This window comes from Perognathus longimembris, chromosome 7, assembly GCF_023159225.1.
Source record: "Perognathus longimembris pacificus isolate PPM17 chromosome 7, ASM2315922v1, whole genome shotgun sequence".
Taxonomy (NCBI): domain Eukaryota; kingdom Metazoa; phylum Chordata; class Mammalia; order Rodentia; family Heteromyidae; genus Perognathus; species Perognathus longimembris.
This window is the reverse complement of record NC_063167.1, coordinates 7,611,305-7,635,925: the sequence shown is the minus strand read 5'-3', so window position 1 is coordinate 7,635,925 and position 24,621 is coordinate 7,611,305. Positions and strand designations below refer to the sequence as shown.

The 24,621-nt window shown below is 42.5% G+C and overlaps 1 protein-coding gene across 6 annotated transcripts in view; it reads right to left on the bottom strand.

Annotated features, from left to right (window-relative positions):
- Nucleotides 1–24,621, bottom strand: part of Vps13d (vacuolar protein sorting 13 homolog D) — a 234,902-nt gene that overhangs the window by 171,104 nt on the left and 39,177 nt on the right. For all 6 annotated transcript variants that reach the window (XM_048350254.1, XM_048350255.1, XM_048350256.1 and 3 more), the window contains 9 exons: nt 23,851–24,002; nt 19,025–20,056; nt 16,522–16,612; nt 14,462–14,588; nt 12,152–12,332; nt 9,060–9,242; nt 4,142–4,364; nt 2,775–2,985; nt 100–271 (listed from right to left, as the gene is read on the bottom strand). In XM_048350254.1, the coding sequence (XP_048206211.1) occupies nt 100–271; nt 2,775–2,985; nt 4,142–4,364; nt 9,060–9,242; nt 12,152–12,332; nt 14,462–14,588; nt 16,522–16,612; nt 19,025–20,056; nt 23,851–24,002 (2,372 nt within the window). The remainder of the gene's footprint in view (nt 1–99; nt 272–2,774; nt 2,986–4,141; nt 4,365–9,059; nt 9,243–12,151; nt 12,333–14,461; nt 14,589–16,521; nt 16,613–19,024; nt 20,057–23,850; nt 24,003–24,621) is intronic.

Genomic DNA, 24,621 nt, shown 5'->3' with positions numbered 1-24,621 from the left:
GTGCTGTCTTCCTTCTCCAGGTGAATATGAGGAATTACACACAGATTAATAATCAGCTGAGCCCATGGGAACTACAGAAGAACATGAGGCCTCACTCACATGAATTCTTGGATCTTGTAAATCGTAAGGTCGCATAAACTCCTCTATGGGCTCTCCAAGGTTGTTCTCCAGTAAGCCTCGGATCAGCTTGTATTTGTACAGATCCAGGGAGCAGTGGACTGAGGAGAGATTGCCATGGATAGATATGTCTGGAACAGCATGACTTATTTCTCTATGAAAAAGAAAAAAGTTCATTTTCAGTTCGTTTAGCTAACTTAACACTGACATAGCTTCTACCTAAACATAAGAGCTAAAATGTACCGCCTAATTTATCAACCAGTTAATTTCTAATTTTCAATGTCAAAGTCACATATCTCCAAATAAAGCAAGTAGAAATGACTGGGTATCATCTTTCAACTAGACTCACAAACCGAATCTGCACTAAATGAGTTGGGAGTGTAGCTTAATGGAAAAGCACATACTTAGCATGTATTCAATCCCTGGTACTACAAATACATGCACATATAGATATGTAACATGAACTAACTGGCCTATTGCAAAGGGAAATCCCATGGTACTTAGGAATAACTTGAATATTACAGTTTGGAAAGCAGTAAGGAAAAGATGCCAAACTCTTAACTCTTCAGACTTAGTAACTAAAAGAAAAAAACATATAGTTCCTATTAAGCACAGATACGATGTTAATTAGGATAACATCTAAACAGATGACTCATCCTAGCTGGGATGAATATAAGTAAACCTTGAATATACCCAGGACTGAGGGACATGTATACCTCATGCCAACACCAAAGAGCTCGCTCTGCCCTTTGTGATGTACCATCATAGATTTAAGGGGGAAGAGAAATATGACTCTGGGGAGGTGATGAGGCTCAGTGGTAGAGTGTTTGCCTAGCATGTGTGAGGCCTTTGATGTGATTCCTAGCACCACAAAAAAGTAAACAAATACATAAATAAAAATTACTACATACAGTGATGTTTTAAAAGACTGATGCCATAAACAACAAGGGAAACTGGGAAGCATTACCAAGAGCTTTGATGTCCCCTGCTCTAAAGGAACACGCCTGGAGTTTAGCATCACCTTCTATGGGTGAACAACACACCTGTCTGTCCATCCACACTAATGGGCAAGGCAAAGAGTTTAGCTAAGCAGAAAAGCAAGGCTTTTTTTAATTATTATTAAAGCACTGCTTGGAAAGAAAACAAAGTGCTTAATTTCCAAATAATGAAGTTCCACTTTAGCTGGATAAACCAGGAAAATCAAATATAGCTCATGCCAACCATAACTGAATGGCCAGCCAGGGAGTACTTGAATAACAAGTTCAAATGAAATGCAAACATCCCAGTGACAATGGCTATACTGCAGCATTCGTCCAGGGAGAAGCTAAAAATGTGGCATGAAGTGACGTCTCCAAACAGGAACCAGGAAAGGAGTAGTCAAAGAGAGTTGAAAGCACCAGTATGGAAGTGACAAGACTGGTTTTCAAAATGGCACCAATGCAAAGCCACTTCTTTGCTATGTGGCCACACTTTCCCTCTTGAGTTGGGACACAAAATGTGGCTTCATTCTCCTAACTATGCCCCACACTGAAAGTCTGTCAAAACTATAGTCAGTGGTCCTCCTTCCTATGCATGGCACATGAGCAAGGCCCCCAGAGGCCCTGAGCACTGACCCTGAGAGTCAGATTCTGCACTCTCAGGTAGGTTCTAAGAATGTTCACTTTCAACAAGTTTCTCAGGAAAATATAGAACTAATGAGAATGAAGAAGTATTCTTTTTTATTTTTATTTTTTTGCCAGTCCCAGGGCTTGAACTCGGGGCCTAGGCACTGTACTTAAGCTTTTCTGCTTAAGGATAGCACACCAGCGCTTCAGTCACAGCGCCACTTCTGGCTTTTTCTGTTTATGTAGTACTGAGGAATCGAACCCAGGGCTTCAAGCATGCTAGGCAAGCACTCTACCACATTCCCAGCCATAAAAGAAATGCTCTTAACCAGAGTCCGTGTTTTGAGGCCAGCTAGGAGAGTAAATTAAGGCCAGTCCTTAGTCCAGGGTGAATCATAATAGCAGGCCCAAAATCTACTATATTTCAAACACAGAATGAAAATGCCTACCTCTTCTGGAATACTTTGCCTGCCCCCCCATTATCCCCCTCTCACCATGCAAATCCATGTCTCCTTTTCTCTATTCCAAGGCACTTGTGTAATCTTGTACAAAGTTTCTTTTTTTCTTTTTTCTTTTTTTTTTTGGCCAGTCCTGGGCCTTGGACTCAGGGCCTGAGCACTGTCCCTGGCTTCTTCCCGCTCAATGCTAGCACTCTGCCACTTGAGCCACAGTGCCCCTTCTGGCCATTTTCTACATATGTGGTGCTGGGGAATTGAACCCAGGGCTTCATGTATACAAGGCAAGCACTGCGCACTAGGCCATATCCCCAGCCGGTACAAAGTTTCTTATCACTGAATCAAACCCAAATTAGAACCATCCATGTACCTTCCTCATCATCTATGTACATCCCTCCACAAATACGAATCCCATGGAGGCAGAAGTTTTCTCTTCTCTCAAGACAGTCCTCATACCTACACATAGTTCCAATTAACACTTTTAGAGGTGAAGAAATGAGTGAATATCTATGCTCTTCCTGACTTGCCTTCACAGCAATGACTTCTAAGTTATTAAGAGTCTACTTATAATAAACACTTATTCAGATCACTCACTCACTTGTCCAAATTTCTTTCCACCTGCAACTTCAGCCTACAGGGCTCAGTTAAGAGGCTTCCTCCTGTTTGTCGCACAAAATAGGAGGGGAAGACCAGATCTCCACTACTGTCCTCTGAGATTTTTGAGTATTCGCGTGGACATCTCTCTGCAGCAAAGATGTCCATGTCCTGTAGATCCACGACAATGCAGTCCAGCAAGCAGACATGGTCTTCTATGAGGATCCAGAAAAAGAGAGAGAAGAAAAATAATAGAATCTAGAAAGGGATGGGCCTGAACAAAATTAAATAAATTTGTGCTGTCTTTGAAAAAGATGTAAAAGATGCTTTCCTCTGTTCCTCACTAGTCTGGCAGTCCAGAAGTCTGCAAATGGCAACAAGACCTCCTCAAGCTAAGTTCTTTTTGTTCAACACGTCCGGCTGTAGCCGACTACAGGTGTCATAGTCTATCAGTGAAATGAAAACTGGCTTTGTGTGCAGCTCCTCTCCAGTGACAGCACTACCCAAAGGTTACAAACTTTCCCCACAGCATTTTTTTTTTTGGCCAGTCCAGGGACCTAAGCCTTTTTGTGCTCAAGGCTTGTGCTCTACCACTTGAGGTGCAGCACCACTTCCAGCTTTTTCTGAATAGTTTATTGGATACAAGTCTCACAGACTTTCCTGCCCAGACTAACTTCAACCACAATCCTCAGATCTCAGCCCCCTGAGTAGCTAGCATTACTGGCATGAGCCACCATCGCCCAGCCCACAGCATAACTCTTTTTCAACTACTACAATTAACCAGTTCCATTCCACTGATCAAATCTACCACCTTCACTCTCCTCTAACTTACCTACAGCATGCCAGTGTGGCCCTCACAAGACCACTTTCCACAAAATGCCTTAGTAATCCTTCAAATAACAGACCATAACAATCATTTCCTTTATAAACTTTAATGGCTACAACTACATCTAAGATGCTAAAATCTTCAGAAGTAACATCAAAATCCTATCATTTCCCCCCCCCCAAAAAAATGCTACCTCAGCAGGTACTGGTAGCTCAAACCTACCTACTCAGCAATCCTACCTACTCAGGAGTCAGATATCTGAAGGATATCAAGGATCAAGGCCAGCCTGGGCAGAAAAGTCCTGGAGACTCAATCTCCAAAATCTCCAAAATAACAAGCTAAAAATTGTGCTGGGGCATGCATGACTCAAGTCATAGAACACCAGTTAAGAAAGCTGGCTGAGATGGTATGAGACACTGAATTCAAACCCCAGTAGTGATCATCTCACTGCTGGCCTCTGTCCACATATAATGAATCCCCCTCAGCTTTCTGGAAAGATCTCATTAATTCCTTGCTTCATTATGCCATTCTTTCTCCTCTTTTACCTGGACTACTGGAACTTTGGCCAACAAATGGCGTGGCTGGCTGTGCGCGCTGCTTGGTGGAGCCACAGGGCACACACTCACTCTTCAGGCTGCCCAGACCCATTCCAACAGGAGACATCATAAACAGCCCGGGAGACTGGGGTGCCCTGGGGTCCTCTGTGCTTGTGGTTTTCCTCATATTGTGTTTGGGTGTACCCGTTGGGGAAGTTGAAGGCACAGACTCCTGGAAGGGATGAAATAAAACCAGAATGGAAGAGTGGGATGACAAAATCTTTTCTTTTTTTTTGTTTTGTTTTGTTTAAATGTCTAGCACTTTACCAGCTGAACCATGCCTCCAACCCAAGTAACAATATCTTTACTGTTACCAAAGTCCTGTCCCAGTCCCTAAATCCTGCCCTTAGCCCCCAGCTCCTGTAAACAAGAGAACAGCAGGGCCATGGAACTACCTACCACAAGATCCTGTGAAGGTGCCACAGGTGAGCCAGGACCTGATGAAAACTACAGCGGTGTTGCAGGAACATTTCAGCTCAAGAGCAAATGTCAAAATGTTCACTGCTTCAGGTCATTTCATTTAAGTAACCATCAACAAAGAGCACATTTCTCAGCCACAGTGCTGAGAAATACTGGTGCTTGGTTATAAGAAAATGTACCAGGTAGAATTCAGCCATGGTAATTAATGTATTTGTTAATTAATTAATTAATTAACTCTACAGGACTCCCTACAGGCATTTACATTTTTCCTCTCTAAGTATCTACAGAAATGAAACAAAATGGAAACTAAGCAGATCAGCCTTTCTATTCTTTTCTGCTCAAGGGCATAAAATTAAGAAGAGCTAATGAAGAATAAAATAGATTGTGCATTTCTATTGAAAAGATTAGACACTTACATAGTGCTTTTAGATAATTACTAACACAGAAAAAAACTATTTTATTTTCGGGCTGGGGATATGGCCTAGTAGCAAGAGTGCTGGCCTCATATACATGAAGCCCTGGGTTTGATTCCTCAGAACCACATATATAGAAAATGGCCAGAAGTGGCGCTGTGGCTCAAGTGGTAGAGTGCTAGCCTTGAGCAAAAAGAAACCAGGGACAGTGCTCAGGCCCTGAGTCCAAGGCCCAGGACTGGCAAAAAAAAAAAAAAAAAAACAGTACTCATACCAAATAAAGGCTCACAGTTTAAAAAAGAAACTATTTTACCATAATGAGCCAATAATTGGCTGTTAACCCTCCCCTGTGTCCTTGCCAGTCTAGCTACAGCTCTGTGTGGCCTCCACATCCTGACAGTCCCCAGACAGCACTTAACAGTCCCTAGGTAGCCAGCACTGCCTCAGAGCTTTGCAATTCTGAGCATTGGAGAAGCACTTAAGTAGTAGTTAAAAGAAACCATTTCTTATTTCCTGCAACTTTTATTTTCTGCAAGATGCTATCCTTTAAACATTTCAATAGTAAAACCTTCCTTCTTTGCTCAGTTTATTTAAACTCCTGAGAGTGTTGATCTGTAGTTCAATTTATCTCTATATCCTCTCTGCAGGTAATTTAAATAAATCAACGGCTTGGGCTTGATGACGTGAAGCTTTTCAAAGACTCAGACTTAGAAATGATGGTTTAAGTGCAAGCTGTAATTGAGAAAAAAGAAAGGCTAAAACACACAAAAAATTCTAACCTGAACTCATTAAGACATAGATTTATGCAAAACTGCCCCCCAACACACACAGGAATCCTGGAACTTAAGGGCAAATAAGCCCTGTTCAAGGTTTGAGATCAAGAGGATTTGCAAATCTGTAGCCACTGGAACATACTGGAACACACTGGACACACCCCTCTGCCGTGCAAGTACAGTAAAACTCAAAGGAGATGCAAAGTTGAGAAGGCGATTGCTCACTGCATGGAGACCCTGATCAGTGAGTGACTATAGGTTGAAAGGTAAACCTCTCAAGTATGTTTATCAGATTGCAATTAAATGCTTGAACAAACAGCACACTCCAAGCAGGCCTTATGGAATTCTACAGAACCACCACTGCTGTGTAACAAGCCAGTTTTCCTAGATTTACAGATATAAAATAAGGTTGCTAAAAAGCAATGCTCAAGACTAAAAACATTCTTCTTCACATTTCTTAAAAAAGAGCTTCTCAAAGCTGGGAGTATGGCTTAGCAGTAGAGTGCTTGCCTACCATGCATGAAGCCCTGGGTTCAATTCCTTAGCACTACATAAACAGAAAAAGCCGGAAGTGGTGCTGTGTGTGGCTCAAGAGGTAGACTGCTAGCCTTGAGCAAAAAGAAGCTAGGGACAGTGCTCAGGCCCTGAGTTCAAGCCCCAGAACTGGCCAAAAACAAAGAAAAAGAAAGCTTCTCAGCTAGGTGCAGATGGCTCAGCCTGTAATCTAAGCTACTCAGGAGCCTGAGGTCTAAGGATGGTGGTTTAAAGCCAGACTGGGGCAGAAAAGTCTGTGAGACTCTTATCTTCAATAAACTACTCAGAAAAAGCTAGAAGTAGCACTGTGACTCAAGTGGTAGAGTGCTAGCCTTGAGCACGAAGAGGCTCAAGGAGAGTGCACAGTCCTGGTTTGAAGACATCTTGGGCAGGAAAGCTCATGAGCCCTTTTATCTCCAATTAACTACTAAAAAATAAGCCAAACTGGAGCTGTGGCTCAAGCGATAGAGAGCCAGCCTGGAGCAAAATAAGCTCAGGGACAGGGTCCAGGCCTAGAGTTCAAACCCCAGAGCCAGCACAAAAAACAAAAAAAAAAAAAAAAAAGAGCTCTACACTCACAAAAACAAAGATGTAGGTAATGAAGCAGGCTCTCCTAAGTATGGACATACTTTGAAGAGTTAATTTTTGTTCATTTTCCGTTGTAAGCACATGACTGTGAACTGACTGCTGAATCCCATAAGGTTTTTTTAGAAGAATCAGGAGACAAAACCCATATTATACCTTGAAGGGAAAGCGATTCTTGTACACACTGTCACTTAAAATCAAGTCCTCAAAAGTAAACAGAAAGAAAATTTTTCATTAAAATACTACACACTATGTGCTATTAAATGGGACAACTATAGAAAGCTTTGAGCAAAAAATGTCTTAGAACATTCTGATAATTCTTCCCAGGCTAATTTCAGAGTATGCCCATATATAGATATATGTGATATAGAAAGTCAGTCTATTACCTTTTTCGGAAGGGGAGAGAAATGGAAAGACTTCTGAGCCTGCTCTGGCTACAGATGATCTCTTCAAAAACATTTGGCCTGTAAAATGACTCCACTATGGCCCATGCACGGGTGGATTTCCATGGTGTAACCATTGAACAACTTACTGACAGTTTAACAGAAGTAATACTAGAAGCTGATGTCTGGTCTATGGACAGTGGCGATTACAGGAAGAGGGCAGACAATAGAGAGAGGGATGGTGGGCGAATATAGTCATACTATTACATGTGTGTATGTGAAATTGGAACCAGGGAATCTGAGGGGACTGCTGGTGTTGAGACAGATGGGAGAATGATGGTGGGTGATGGATCAAGATACACTGTACAGGGCTGGGGATATAGCCTAGTGGCAAGAGTGCCTGCCTTGAATACACGAGGCCCTAGGTTCGATTCCCCAGCACCACATATACAGAAAAAACGGCCAGAAGCGGCGCTGTGGCTCAAGTGGCAGAGTGCTAGCCTTGAGCGGGAAGAAGCCAGGGACAGTGCTCAGGCCCTGAGTCCAAGGCCCAGGACTGGCCAAAAAAAAAAAAAAAAGATACACTGTACACATAAACTGACATGTTGAAGTGAAACCCCTCTGTACAACTATTTAAAGTTTTTGTTGTTGTTGTTGTTGTTTTGCCAGTCCTGGGGCTTGGACTCAGGGCTTGAGCACTGTCCCTGGCTTCCTTTTCCTCAAGGCTAGCACTCTACCTCTTGAGTCACAGTGCCACCTCCAGCTTTTTCTGTTTATGTGGTGCTGAGGAATCGAACCCAGGCCTTCCTGCATTCTAGGCAAGCACTCTACCTCTAAGCCACATTCCTAGCCCCTTTAAGATAATTTTTAAAAAGAATAAAAAAGCTAGGTACTGGTGGCTGGTGTCTATAATCGTAGCTACTCAAGAGGCTGAGATCTAAGGATTGCAGTTCCATGCCAGTCTGGGCAAGAAAGTCCATAAGACTCATTTCCAATTAACCACCATAAAACCAGAAGTGGAGCTGTGGCTCAAAGTGGTAAAGTGCTAGCTAGCCATGAGGAAAAGAGCTCAGGGACAGCATCTAGGCTCTGAGTTCAAGCCCCATGACCAAGCAAAAAAAGAATTTAAAAAAAATTGGCTAGCCTCAAAATAAAGATTTCATCACAAACAATATTCCAAGATCTTACTATGTAATTAGAAAACTGGAACTTTCGGTCACAATGCTTAGGGCTCCAAAGAAAGGAGAGAGGATAAAATTATTTAATAGGTAATGCTTATATAATGGATCTTCCATTATAAATCCTAAATGGTGAGTTCGGAAAGATATCAGAGTGGTAAGCACATCCCAATAGGTTGTAAGAAAGAAGTATCAGGTAATTTACAACTGCAAAGAAGATGCTATGTAAGACTACATTGTTAAGACAAATGCCTTCAGGTAAACCTTGGGCCAAAAGCATTCCTCTGAAAATAGTCACCTAATGTAAAGAACTGGCAATACAAAAGGAAAGCTTTTCAATATAGAACATGCTCTAGAAAGTAGGGGGGTCAATTCCATTGTTTGTTTGCTAAAATGAGTATCTGCATGAATCTATTTTCACTTAAAAGGTTAACTGAAATAGCAACAAAATGTCCAAAGAAACACTCAAGCCACAAACCCCATAAAATGTACAGCAGGTATGAATCCTCTTAGGACAACAAGCTAAATTCCCAACCAGTACCCAGACACTGAACTGAAAAGGGCAAGAGGTGGTTGCTCACCTTATCTTGCAGGGAAAATGTCCCAGGAGAACCAGCAAAGAGAAACTTGTTCTTCACTTTCAGCTTCCCCAAATTTGCTACAATCAGATTATTTGATCTGGAACTTTCTGGGATGAGGAGGACAGGAGCACCAGCCTCAATATCCAGGAGAACCCGAGAACAGCGCTGAGCCTGGTCTCTCACCTAAGAGGGAAAAACTCCTCAGACACTCATTCATTCTTTGACTTTATAATTAATTAACCACAGCTTCACCATTTCCATGAATTTTACAACCAAAACTACACAAAGCTTCCTCTATGACCACCATAGTGTAAATGAGAAATCAGTAAAAAGATGATCATGAACACATTTCTAAATAATCTCTGTGTCAAAGAAGAAATCACAAGGATATAGGAGACTATTTTCACAAGCTGATAAAGATGTTAAAATCCATGAAGCAATTTTAAAATAATACTTAGAAAAAAATGTACAGCATTAGAAGTTTACTTTAGAAAGTAAATATGTTTAAAATCTATACCTAAAGCTTGGATGAAAACCAATAAACTGATTGTGTGAAAAAATAATAAGCTATTTTTGTTTGTTTGTTTTGTTTTTTGCCAGTCCTGGGGCTTGAACTCAGGGTCTGAGCACTGTCCCTGGCTTCTTTTCACTCAAGGCTAGCACTCTACCACTTGAGCCACACAGCCACTTCCTGCTTTTTCTATATATGTGGTGCTGAGGAATCGAACCCAGGGCTTCATGTATACGAGGCAAGCACTTTACCAGTAGGCCACATTCCCAGCCCCAATAAGCTATTTTTGAAAAAGAAAAAAGAATTGATAATATCAAGTCAGGCACAATCCTAGCTATGAGGGAGGCAGAGCTGGGAGGATCATGATTCAAGGCCAGCCAAGGGAAAAAGTTGTGATACACTGCCACAACAAATAAGCCAGGCATGGTAACATATGGCTATAATTCCAGTTATGAGATATTTTAGACAGGAAGATCATAGTACCAAGCCAGCCCAGGAGGGCTTAAAAATAATTTAAAGCAAAAAAAGTTGGAGGTGTAACTCAAGTGCCTGGTAAGTTTAAGGCTCTGAATTCAAAACCCCAGTACTACCACCACACACAAAAAGAAAAAGGAAAGAAAAAACCGTTATCAAAGGGTATAACTTAATGGTAGAGCACATGTTTAGCATATTCAAGGCTCTGCATTAAAAAAAAAAAGGTCCTGCCAAAACTCAAATATATTTGTCACCAATTCAGTACTAGGAGAAAAAAAAATTAAACAAAATAGCCTTTCAGTCTAGTTGGCAAATGAAAGAAGGCTTTCAGCTCTTTCTGTAACTAATTTAAACAGCCAGGCTTAAAGGTTCTTGAGAGAACTGACTTTTCCTCAAAGTCCACAATGTTCACAGTAGAAAGACATTCCCTTGACCTTCTAGCAGACTCATGCAATTGATATAGCAAAACATAAAAGACTCACCTGTCAATTCTGCTTACCTCAGGAAGGTGTGTAAGGCTAATTACTCAGTAATACCAAGTGTCCCATTTTCTAACACAACTTAATCCTCATAAGCTTGATTGATTTAAACCACATATGTAATAATAATTGTTAAAGTACACATAAAATTCTAACATGGTGTTTAGCCAAGTTAATTTTTTTTTTTTTTTTTTTTTTTGGCCAGTCCTGGGCCTTGGACTCAGGGCCTGAGCACTGTCCCTGGCTTCTTCCCGCTCAAGGCCTCTGCCACTTGAGCCACAGCGCCGCTTCTGGCCGTTTTCTGTATATGTGGTGCTGGGGAATCGAACCTAGGGCCTCGTGTATCCGAGGCAGGCACTCTTGCCACTAGGCTATATCCCCAGCCCCATAGCCAAGTTAATTTTTTAAGCTTCCAAATTATGCATAGCTTTGATCAAACAATGCCAAGGAAGGGACTACTCTATAAACATAACTCCAAAGTGATTTTTTTTTAAGTGTGCATAAGGATACTCATAGGGGTGGGATGGTAGTCTCAGGCACTTGGGAGGCTGATGAAGGATAGCCTGGGCCACATGAGAGCCTATCACAAAAAAGATAATCATTGTGGTAAGCTGGCTCATGCATATAATCCTAGCTACTCAAGAGGTTGAGATCTGAGGATCATGATTTGAAGCCAACCCAGGCAGGAAAGTCCATGAGACTCATCTCCAATAAACTACTCAGAAAAAGTTGGAAATGGCAATGCGGGTATGACTCAAATGGTACAGCACTAGCCTTGAGGCAAAGCCCAGGGACAGCACCCAGGCACAGAGTTCAAGCCCTAGGACTAGAGCAAGGGGAAAAAAGATAATTATTGAAACATTACTTCTAAGAATGAAATCAACTTTAAAAATTGAAGCCAAGTATGACTGCTCAAGCTTGTGATCCTAGATACTTGGGAAGTAGAGATCTGAAAATCATAGAGGCAAAGTGAGGCTAAAAGTTCAGGAGATTCCATTTCAATCAACAGCTATTCTAATGGTGTACACCTGTTAAAAATAGGCATGAGAATTCCCACCTAGGCCAGCTTGGATATACAGTGAGATCTTTCCTTGAAAATAACCAGCATAAAACGGGGCTGGAGGTAAAGGACAAGTAGAAGAGTACCTTCCCAGAAAGCATGGAGCCTGAGTTCAATCCATAGTACCACCAAAAATAATCAACTAATATAACCCAAGGCTAGGCCCAGTGAGTGATGTACCTACAGTCCCAACACTCAGAAGGATTGAGAATTTCAAGGATACTATGAAAGTGAAATGTTGGGAAGCTTTTTATCCATTTGGGAAAATATTCTAACAGTCTAAGAGAAGGGCCCCATGATGTCCTAAAAGGGCACAGAACTGTTATTCCTGTTTCTTTCATCATTTTTACAGAAAGCTAAACTTCAAATGTAATTAAAGTGAGATACAATAGACAAGGACTAACACCCTCCCAGTACAGTATGATTTTAGTAAGTCACCTATTAGAGAACACATTGGCAGGTATAAATTACCTTCATATTTATCAGTGAAATTTTCCAGATTTTCCTCTGGTAGCTTAAAAGTGGTATTGAAGTTGAAAAAGCAACTTACAGCCCTAACACTACCTACCGTCTGCCCCTCAATGGCAGCTCGCTGGCGCCCCAAGACATCCTGCAGCTGGGTGAAGTGCTGAATGAAGGCTACCACCTCGGCCTGGAAGCGCTGGGTGTGCACGTATTGCACAGAGGCCATCTGTAGGCTCACACGAATGTCATGCTCTCTCTGAAGCAAAGGGTCAGCTTGTCCATATCTAGGAATTGTGACCAAAACATGACTCAGTAGCAAGGCACAAGTTAGGACTGAAGAAAGATGGGTCGAGTTAGAGGCTTCTCTAGAAAATAGCTCTAACTGATAAAATAGAAAACTCAAAAAAATGAGTCCCTTTATAAGCTTCTACAAAGCACTAAGAACAGTGATGTAAAAGCCTCCTTGGTGCCCAGTACACAGGGCTCCAACAGGGGGAAGCTCTGGGTCTTGACTCCAAAATGCACCCAGAGGCCATATATGAATGGCCTTGTACCCCTCTCCCTGTGCTTAAAGAAAAAGGGCTCTTCTTGACAGGACAAAAATAACTGGAAGGTAATAATGAAAAAAGTTCTGAAGTGTAAGGCCCTGGGTTCAATCCCTAGTACAGCCAAAACAAAAAGAAGATCGTGATGGGCACTGGTTGCTCACACCTATAGTCCTAGCTACTTAGGAGACTGAGATCTGAGGATCACAGTTCAAAGCCAGCCCAGGCAGGAAAGTCCATGAGAATCACATCTCCAATTAACCACGAGAAAACCAGAAGTGGCATTGTGGCTCAAAGAGGTAGAGCACTAGCCTTGAGCAAAGAGCTCAGGTACAGCACCAGGCCCTAAGAGTTCATAATGAGTACAGGGAACTCAGATCAGAGCCAGTGTTTCTGGGGGAAAAAGCATTTTCTAGAAGCAAAAAATTCTTACTCAAATGAAATGAGGACCAAGGAATATAAATTCAGAGATAAACTTGAAAAGTTTTACAACTGCTTAGAATTTAATAGCATGTGATTGCACAAAAAGAAGTTACTACAAAGGACTCATTGGGGAAAGGAAATGGCATTTGCTACAGGATGCACATTGGTGCCAAGAAGAGAATTAAGAGATTTACCCATCTCACTGATTATATAGTCATGTCATTGTGGTATATAATATAAATGAATCAATCTTTTTTTTTTTTTTTTTTTGGTCAGTCATGGAACCTATCTCAAGGCCTAGGCGCTGTCCCTGAGCTGTTTCTGCTCAAACACTTGAAGTGCTCTACCACTTGGAGCCACAGTTCCACTTCCAATTTTTGGGTGGTTAATTGGAGATAAGAGTCTCAAGACTTTTGTGCCAGTCTGGCTTTGAACCATAATCCTCAGATCCCAGCCTCCTGAGTAGCTAAGAGTACAGGAGTGAGCCACCAGCACCCAAACAATGAATCAATCTTAATCCTAAAATTCTATTTCTTCTCCCGCCCCCACTCCCACAACCAGCACTGGGGATTGAACTTGGGGCCTCCAGCAAACACTCTATCACCCAAATTCTGAAATCTAATTTTCAATAGAGGCTTAAGTGGATGTATGGTAATACTAAAGCAGGCATGTGTTTTTGTTTCTGTTTTGTGTGAGTATGTGTGCGCGCTTTGCCGGAGATTGAACTCAGGGTCTCACCCATGGTAGGCAAGCACTCTACCACTGAGCTGATACCCCAGCCCACAGACATTTGCTGAATCAGTTTTTGTCAACCTGGTTGAACATTAGCACATGAAGCATGGAAATTCAGGAAGACTGAACACTGCCCTAGACCAGTTTAGTCAGAACATTCAAAAGGGCTGCAAACCATCATCTAAAATTGTCTTCTGAGAAAAATATTCTTTAATAAGGAGACAGGCCTAAAGGTATCTTCTAAATTCTTTTTCTCTAAAAGAGAAAGGATTCAATATAAATAGTATTCACAAATAAGAAAACACATATTCTAGTTTACTTCTCACCATCAACAATGTTCTCAGACTAGAATCATTCCAGAACTCTTAGAGCTACTGGAGGCTTCATCCCCTCATTGTTTATAAAGAGAAACCAAAGCACGGAGATTAAGTGACCCGCCTCAGGTCACAGAGCAAGTCAGTAGAGACGAGCATGACAGCCCAGAGCGTCTAATAACCAAAAGCTTTTCAGTTTAACTGACATTGTCAAGTGTCTATTTCAACACAGATCCCCATTAATGAATTTAACACAAAGAGGGCTGCTCACAACCTGATCTTTCCAATTTTATCAAGATGCATAATTTTCTTAAACTTGTCTTACTGCTTAACCCACGAAAATTTTAAACAGAAGCCATTAGGACAAAATAGCAAGAGAGAGAAGATGGATTTTTTTACTTAAAAATCTGGAAGATGAGTGCTTCTTCTCCACTGGTGGTGAATCGTTCTCTGTAGAACTCTCCGTGGGAGGTTAAGTCACTCAGAGACAGACTCCCGATGCTGCCCTGCAAGGCCAGGTCTCCCTCTAGTGGTGGGAAAGTGACATGTTACCATGACGCACACACAATACCACTTATCACAGGTATAAAACCTGATGTACATATAACTTTGTTTTTCTTTCTGGTGTAATACTAGAACTTGGGCTTGCATCTTTACTCAGCTTTTTCCCCTAGTGGTTATTTAGTACTTTACCATTTGGGTCATGCCTCCGGTCCAGCACTTTGCTGGTTGAAGATAAAAAGTTCAAGGACTTTTCTGCCTTTGCTGGCTTTGAACCACAATCTCAGATCTCAACCTTCTGAAAGGCTAGGATTACAGGTGTGACCAACCAGCTCAGATTTCACTTTCTTCCTTTTCTTTTGGGTGAGGGGTACCTGTCCTAGGGCTTGAACTCAGGGCTTGGGAGCTGCCCCTGAGCATTTTGTTCAAGGCTACCACTCTACCACTTGAGCCACAGCTCCACTTCTGGCTTTTTTGGTAGTTAATTGGAGATAAGAGTCTCACAGACTTTCGTAGTCAAGCTGGCTTCAAATCACAATCCTCTGGAATAGCGAGGATTACAGGCATGAGCCACCAGTGTCAAGCTACATTTCACTTTCTAATTAAACTAAATGTCCGAAGTTAAGTTTAATATTGTAAAACACACAGAAAAAATGAAAGAAAGATAAGATACACACAGTATTGGATTTGAACTCGGGACCTTACACTTGATTGGCAAGTGCTCTACCAGTTGAACCACACCTCCAGCCTTGTGTATAGAAATATTTAATGCACTATTTTTAAAGAGTATCAATGCCCAAGTTCAAAAGGAGCTGAAATAATATGGCAACATCACATATTATCATTTACAAGGCGGAAAAAATTAATATAAATGCATTTGTCATGAACAAATATGACAGAAATATGAGTTAGAACAATAACTAGGTATTAGTAAAACATGATAAGTTCTATTAATTATACTATGAATAAACTAAAGGAGGAAATGTCAGAAATGTGTCAGCTATTCAAACAATGTTAATTGGATTTTAGAGTGATTTAAGATAAAAGAATAAAGGCAATGAGGTTGACAGACACAGGAGACAGGCTTGAGAGGAGTCTGATGGCAGGGGTGCAGCCCCTGGGTGGCAAGCAGAAGAAAAGAGAGGGTGCCGGGGTACATGCAACCAGAGTGTAAACCTAAGATTGAACATTCTTTTTTTTTTTTTTTTTGGCCAGTCCTGGGCCTTGGACTCAGGGCCTGAGCACTGTCCCTGGCTTCTTCCCTCTCAAGGCTAGCACTCTGCCACTTGAGTCACAGCGCCGCTTCTGGCCGTTTTCTGTATATGTGGTGCTGGGGAATCGAACCTAGGGCCTCGTGTATCCGAGGCAGGCACTCTTGCCACTAGGCTATATCCCCAGCCCAAGATTGAACATTCTTAACACTGTGGATACTGAAAGAAATATTCTGAACTGCTGCTTTCATAAAACAAAATTTATCATAATTATTACAGAAGACATGTGCCAGTAGCTCATGCCTGTAATCCTGGCTACTCAGAAAGCTGAACTCTAAGGATTACAGTTCAAAGACTGCCCAGGCTGGAAGTCCTATGGACTCTTATCTCCAAGGTGTAGCTCAAGTGGTAGAACACTAGCCATGAATGAGAAAGCAAGCAAAGTGAGTCAGCAAGCTGAAGTGGTGAATTCAAGCTCTGGTACTAGCATAAAAAAATACAGATGTCTGGGCCCAACTATCAGATTCTGGGGATGGAGGTGGGAGAGGGCAGGAGAGGAGGCCAGTACCAAACCCCCGCATTTTTAGACAAGCTATCCAAGCCATTCTAATCTACAAGCTAGTATTTGGGGGCCAAATACAAACCAACCACAATCCAGTCATCCACTCACACCCCACTTAACATGTGAAGACAATTACTTCCCAGATCTTACAAGTTTGATCCTCCACACCCCCGCCCCCAACTTACCAATCATTTCCAGGTGTGCTACTAATTTGGAAACATTTGCTTTAGCAAGCTCACTGGTGGTCTTATTGAGCACGAGAGACAGTGAATGAACCTAGAAACACAGCAGATAAAAGAAGGCAAATATTACCAGGGGGTCAAAGGGTGTCTGCCAGGGAAACAAAAGAACAAAATAAGGAGGATGCAGAAAGGCCTGGGAAGGGGAGGGAAAAACTTTTCATGACACTGGCTGCACCTTAGCCCAGTCACCACAGAGTGGGACCCAGAGCTGAGGAGAAAGGACGGCCTACATAACAGATTCCGTGGCATCTTCTCTCCTCTTGCCTCATCTCTTGTTAGTGATACTGGACACTGTAACAACCCATGCTGGACACTGTAAAAAAGCCCATGTTTGCATACACTGATAATATGCACAATTCCTCAATAACGCAAACACATTTGTGAACTAAAATCTGTTAAAGCCAGATGATGAAAATAACTTAGACTCCCACCTAATGCCTTTGAACAAGTATTTAACACACTGCCATTAACAGGGACATTATCTAAAATCACAAGCAAAGGTTCTTCTTTCCTAAGGACAATTACCAACAGAAGAAAAGCCAAGCCCTGTGTCTCAGAAACAACATTCTTTCTAACAACTCCATCAGTTGAACACAGATCTCGAAAACTGGGCTTGCTTTCAGCCACAATCCTCCTGATCTCAGCCTCCTAAGTAGTTAGTTGAGGAGCTGATAGAATTCATATTTGTCTGTAAGCCTAGCTAAAGGCTGAGTCATACTTCAAGCATTAGAGCACCTGCCTAGCCCAGTCAAACCCTGGCTCCAAAAAAGAAAAAAAAAAAACTTTAAAAAAATGAAGTTTTATAAACCACTCACCTCTCTACAGTCCACCAATTAAAAAGACATTTCTGAAATAATCGGGAAAATCTGAGTGTAGACTATTAAGTGTTACATAGAACCAAGACACTTTTTGTTTAATGTAGCTGGATGGAATAATATATTGTAGTTATGTAAGAAAAATGTCTATTTTGTTTCAGAAATGAAACTAAAGAATGTCAAGGCTTAAAACATTTCAGAGAGGAAAAAAGAACAAGCAGATGTGATGACATATAGGGCTGTATATGTATAAGATTCTTCACAACAAAAATGGTTTTCAAAAATTCTTACTTCAAAAAAATACATTGTTGAAAGGTGTTCATTCATCAGCACTGCGATCTCTGCAGGGCTCCCTGGGAGCACTCCCCACTCCTCAGCTTGGGCCACCACAATAACAAAAAGAAGTTCCAAGCACATCAAATCCAAGCCAAGAAGGACTAAAGCTCAGCCATTCCCATTCATCTTTGGACCCAAGGACCAAGGCCTCAGAGCATAGCACAGTTATTATGCACACTGAGCAGAAGGCGAAGCTGGCTCTTTCTCATCTCTGCACTACATCTCTTCCCCCATTGAGGAGAGGCCCGCTGCTGCCAGCAAGGCCAGCAAGACAATGGCACTGCAAAGAACATGACTCTCCTCCAGCAGTGAGTGCAAGTCCACACACACGAAGACCCTTATCCCCCCAGACACACAAATGTTATCAGCTGCTGTAGTTACAACAGGCCTGGATACCCTCAAATGGTCAACAAAGCCTACCTTCTTACTGCTCCATCACACAGCAATGGTTGTAAATCTAAGTGCTGTCTCTTACAGTTTTTTTAAAAAGGTTTACAGGGAGGGGCTGGGAATATGGCCTAGTGGCAAGAGTGCTTGCCTCCTACACATGAAGCTCGCAGTTCGATTCCCCAGCACCACATATATGGAAAACGGCCAGAAGGGGCGCTGTGGCTCAGGTGGCAGAGTACTAGCCTTGAGCAGGAAGAAGCCAGGGATGGTGCTCAGGCCCTGAGTCCAAGGCCCAGGACTGGCCGAAGGAAAAAAAAAAAAAGATTTACAGGGCTGGGAGTGTGGCTTAGTAATGAGTGCTTGCCTAGCATGCATGAAGCCCGGGTTCGATTCCTCAGTACCACATATACAGAAAAAGCAGAAGTGGCGCTGTGGCTCAAGTGGTAGAGTTCTAGCCTTGAGCAAAAAGCTCAGGGATAGTAGCCAAGCCCTGAGTTCAAGCCCCATGACTGGCAAAAAAAAATTACTTACAGTAAGTACCAGAGAAAAGTTATAAGCATGATAATCCTGGAGGGAGTAAACTAGCATTCTGCCACTTGAGCCACAGCTCACTTCCAGCTCTTCAGTGGTTAATTAGAGCTAAGAGGTTCAGGGGCTTTCCTGTTCAAAATGGCTTCAAACCACAATCCTCAGATCTCAACCTGAGTAGCTAGGATAACAGGAGTGAGCCACCAGTATCCAGCCTTTCTGATATTTATATCCACTTTTGATAACAGACACCCAGAAAACTACATGGTTCCCTGCCAACAAAAGGTATTTTCCAGAATAAATGTAAAATGCTCACATTTAAATAAGCAGACTGAAATTCATTTTTAGGACTTAAGAGAGCCCAAGGGAACAAATACCTTGAGATCCAGCTTGGTGTTAACAGGGTCCTGAAGTTCAGACTCCATTATGGTGCTGGATTCTGACTTTACACTTTGTACAATGCCCTCAGGTGGCACCTTCATTGCATGGTTGTCTGCAGTGGAGCCAATCCCAAAAAAATCCAGTATCACCACCCAGGTCTGCAGGGTGATCAGCACATCCAAGCAGTTAAAATCAACATCAATGCTCCGGTTAACTCGATTATAACTGGAAGAGAATTCTGGATGTTTCTTATCCACCAGGAATATGTTGATGTGCACCAAGGAATCATCGAACTGACTCTTCCCAGCATGGACCTTGGGTCCATCGACTGTTGGAGAGGGAGGGGGAGTTATGGGGCAATCCTTGTCTTTGACTTCCTTCTGCGTCTTCCGGGACACGGAGGTGGGCCTCTGGTACAACTGGAAGACATTAGGTGCTTCCTCCATGTGGGAAGGCAAAGACCGAGGCATGTCGGGATACTCCACATTGGATACGGACGGGCAGGACTGAGAGAGATATTCTTTCTGTGCTAGGCTTGATGGCTTAGGAGCTCCTCGAGACACCATCAGGTTCTTGTATTTGGAGTCTGGATTCTTCTCCAGTAAGTCTTCCATCAGAAGAGAACGCAAGGCAATCTGAATGGATAAGGTCTGAGGGTGGTCTTTACTGAACTCCACCTCAAAATCCTGAAACTTTAAGCTCACAAGACCTTGAGCTCCCAAAGTCAGATCTGCACTCAGCTGCACCTGGAGCTCTGATATACAGAAGTTGGCTTGAATCTGAGTGAAGGCCTTGGCTTCCTTCACAGACAAGGACTTCTGGGAGGCACTAGAGAGGCTGGAGTGGCTGAACAGCCCATTCTCCTTCCTGTCGGCAGCAGGTTCTCCACAGGTACTGAGGGTAGGCAGAGGAGAATTAGGGCAAGGGGAGGTGGGAGCACTGGCTGGAAACTTATTCAGATCTTCACTGTACACGAGGTTGTCCAGTGTTTGCAAGACCTGCTCATACACATGCTTGGCTAATACCACCTGCAGGCAAGGGAACAATTCAATTAGTCTATTGCAATCATTAACTCACTCCCCACCCCCATCTCCAGTTGCTATTTCTGTGTGCCAGGAGGCTTTAAGTTAGTTGATAGCAAGGACTATGTCTTTCATTTCTTTTCTGACTCCATTTCTTTCTGCCCTTCCATTCACAGGGCCTTCTCATAGCACCAGGCCATGTTCAGTAAGCACTGAGTGCACACCTGCATCAGCAAATTCACCCCAACCACAAAATAACCACAGAAATTGAGGTGAGTACTGCCAAAAGCCTAATGTGGGTGTGCCAGGAGGCTGGGCTTCTAAAAAGGGGCTGACCGTCACCCCTCAGAACAACAAAGGATGCTTAGTACTTTTTAAATAATAATAATGAAAAACTGTGATTGTTTAAGGTTCATACTTTCTCTTTCTTGTCTCTGTCTCATTAACTGCTAATTAAATTATCACATCAAAGTTCAACAGTGGAATCGAGCATTACATGAATGGCTGACAAGAATTTTGACAAGGGTGGATCAGGCTCTTGCCACCTACACACATCAGCAATTGCAGCATCACTAGGAGATACAGACGTCACGTGTCTCCTGACATAATGTAGGATGGGTGCACAGCACCACCTTTGAAGTGTTCTAGCCAAAAATGAAGCAAAATCCAGTTAAGCCTGAAGAGTACACAGGAAACGCAAGGCCCAAGTTAAGTGATACACAGCTAACCCAGGACATGAGACATCTTACAGGACACCTAACCTCATTTCCACAGTAAAATAAAGGCATGGGGGGAGGGGTGAAAAGAGAAGGTAACTCGATTAACAAAAACCCTAGCATCCAAATACAACATGTAGAGCTCTTTGGGTCCTGACTTAAACCAACCAGAGGGGAACATATTTTTGAGATAATCAAATGGATTATCTAAAAATGGATTCAAATGTAAAAGGTACCATGGAACTGTCATTAATCCAGAAAGGCATGCTAGTACCACTGCAGTTACAGAAACAGATACACAGACTTTGCTGAGGTATATCTCAAATACACCAGGATGAATATAATATGAAATCTGGGCTTTGCCTTAAAATATTTCATTTCAGTGGCAGAGCCCTTATCGGTGTGTGCAAAGCCCTGGGTTCCACCTCAGCACCACCACTCCACTCCCTCAATAAAAGAGACAGATCAAACAACATGGCAACCTCTGGACAATGGTGACTAGGAATGACAAGCACACAGGTCTACTGTACTGCTGTATGTTTACATCTTTCATAATAAAGTGACTTAAAGAATTAAAACTTAGCCAGGCACTGGTGACTCATGCCTGTAATCCTAGCATCTCAGGAGGCTAAGATCTGAGGATCATGTTTCAAAACCAGACAGGGCAGGAAAGACCACAAGATTCTTATCTCCAATTAATCACCAGGAAACCAGAAGCGGAACCATGGTTCATAGTGGTAGAGCGCTAGTCTCGATCAAAAAGAATACAAGCACAGCACCTAGACCCTGTGTTCAAGCCCCATGACCAACAAAAAAATAGGTCAACAGAGCTGAGTACCCAGTGGCTCACCCCTGACATTCTAGCTACTCAGGAGGTTGAGATCTGAGGATCAAGGTTCAAAGCCATACTGGGAAGACAAATACTGGAGACTCTTATCTCTAATTAACCAGCAAAAAGCCAGAAGTGGAAGTGTGGCTCAAGTGGTAGAGTGCGAGTCTTGAGCAAAAAAATGAAGGGACAGAATCCAGGCCCCAAGTTCAAGTCCCAGTAAGAATACAAAAAGAAAAACCAAAAAGTGGGTTGGAGTTGGAGGTATAGCTCAGATGGTAGAGCACACAAAGAACAAAAGGATAAGATACCAAGTTCGAGTTCTGATTTGCGGGGAGGCAAGTACAAGAAGTAAAATTGTTTTGAGAAAGGGGGAAGAAGAGCAGGGAAAGTAACAGAGGGGGTGAGATTTATAGGAATATAGCATAAACTTGTGGAAATGTAGCAATGTAATCCTCCATAATAATTCCTAACATGTGCTTGATTTAGGATGAAAAAATTATTCTGATAACTACTACTAATAAGACAAAATTTGGCCTGAGCAGGAAGAGTTAGGGGAAGTTTTCTTACCCACAAGCCCTAACCTAGGAGCTCCTGAAAGCAACAGGCTCACGAATTGTGTTAGCCACACACCCAGGTACCCTAGAACAACTGCTGGACAGACTAGTGACTACTTAAGAGCCCCAGATTAGAGTCCACTGTCTTAAGACCCTGCCTGTCTTTGTTTTATAATGTAATGTTCTCTGATCTACAAAAATTGGGAAGAAATGTTTCTTTTGAAGGAGAAAGGTTGTGACATATAGTACACATACAGCACACACACACACACACACACACACACACACACACACACACACACATATATTCCTATTCCGGTCAAATTAACATCAGAAAGCAGACAAATTCTCCTTTGAAAGATTCTACCAATAGCTCAGATAGTCACACTATTTTTCAGGCTAGACTAAGACTATCCAAACTGATAATATCATATCCTCCTGTGAAGGATAGTCTCTGATTGATTGATTGGCCAGTTGGAGCTTGAATTCAAGGCTTGAGCACTGTCCCTGGCTTCTTTTTGCTCAAAGCTAGCACTCTACCACTGAGCCACAGTGCCACTTCTGGCCATTTTCGATGTATGTGGTGCTGAGGAATCGAACCCAGGGCTTCATGTATAGGAAGCAAGCACTCTTGCCATTAGGCCATATTCCCAGCCCAGTCTCTGATTTTTTTTTTTAAATAATTTCCCTGTTTCTGAATGGCAACAATTTCTGAATGGCAACAAAACTAAGGATCTGTCTTCTTCATACAACTCATACCTACTCTACATGAAGAAGGCTGATTGCCTAGTGACAAAACCACACATAAAAGGATTCCAGGGGCTGGGAATATGGCCTAGTGGCAAGAGTGCTTGCCTCCTACACATAAAGCTCTTGGTTCAATTCCCCAGCACCACATATATGGAAAACGGCCAGAAGGGGCACTGTGGCTCAGGTGGCAGAGTGCTAGCCTTGAGCTGGAAGATGCCAGGGATGGTGCTCAGGCCCTGAGTCCAAGGCCCAGGACTGGCCAAAAAAAAAAAAAAAAAAAAAAAAAGGATTCCAGGTTTACTGGAACAAGCTACCAAAATAGCTATGTGCAGTAAAAATGTTCCCTTGAAACCATATAGTTTTCTTCCAATATTTAATTACACAAATGTGTAGCAAATTAAAATCTAATGTATTTATGTAAGATAAATGTAAGTACAGGTTGAGTGGCCCTAATCTGAAACCCAAAACAGCCCTGAAATCTGGAACTTCCTACTTGTTCATAAGACACATCAAAAATTACTTCCAATTTCTTTGCTTTGTTTTGTTTTTGGCCAGTCCTGGGGCTTGGACTCAGGGTCTGAGCACTATCCCTGGCTTCTTTTTGCTCAAGGCTAGCACTCTGCCACTTGAGCCACAGCGCCCCTTCTGGCCGTTTTCTATATAGGTGGTGCTGGGGAATCGAACCCAGGGCTTCATGTATGTGAGGCAAGCTCTCTTGCCACTAGGCCATATTCCCAGCCCCAAAAATTACTTCCAATTTCTGATTTTCAGACTAAGGATTCTCACCCAAAGAAGTTTTTACAAAACTTTCAAAACCACAGGTGCAAAAATCTGAAAAGTTTCTGGTCTCAAGCCCAGCTTGGTGGCTCACCCCTGTAACCCTAGTTACTCAGAGGGCAGAAATTAAGAGGATCACTATTCAAAGCCAGTCAGTCAATGGATATTTACCTGGACTGGATTGACGAATTTTCCTTCAATTTTCATGATGCTAGAGGTCTCCAGGTCATCTGGACTAAGGGAGAAAGTCAACTCAGATTCTCTCTCTATGGGGATCTTCTCCAGTTTAAACTGAATGGTAGTGTTATTCAAGATGTGAAAAGCTGGGAGAAGAGAGAAGAAATGCAATATTTACTATGTTATTGCTGACTAAGTATCATGGGGCATGCTGGCTAAGCACCTAGAGTCTATGACCAAGGGCAAACTGCAATGATTGTCACTGAGGGAGGGAGGGAGGGAGGGAGGGAGGGAAGGAGGAAGGGAGGGAGGGAGGAAGAGAGGGAAAGAGGAAGGGAGACAGAGGGACAAGGGGAGGGAGAGAGAGAAAGGGGGAGAGAAAGAAAGAGAGGAAAGGAGAAGAGAGAGGGAAGAAAGAGGGAAGGAAGGGGAAACTGTAGTGACATGCTCTACTTTGAAGCTTCAAAATATGACATGATAAGTGGTTGGGCATGGTGGTGCACACCTATAATTCCAGCTACTCAAGAGGTCGATCTTGGGATATCATCTCATCCAAGAAGATGGGCCTATAATCCCAACTATGGGATTTATTTACCAGTAAGTACAACCATGCTTTAGAGCTTACCTGACTTCTGTGCATGCCAAGACTAACAGACTTGTCTGTTTGTATTTAGCAGATCAGATCCAGAATACGAATCCAGAATTTCATTCCTAGAACCCTGAACCAACTCACCACAGAAGATGGCTGAAGAGCAAAAGGAGAAC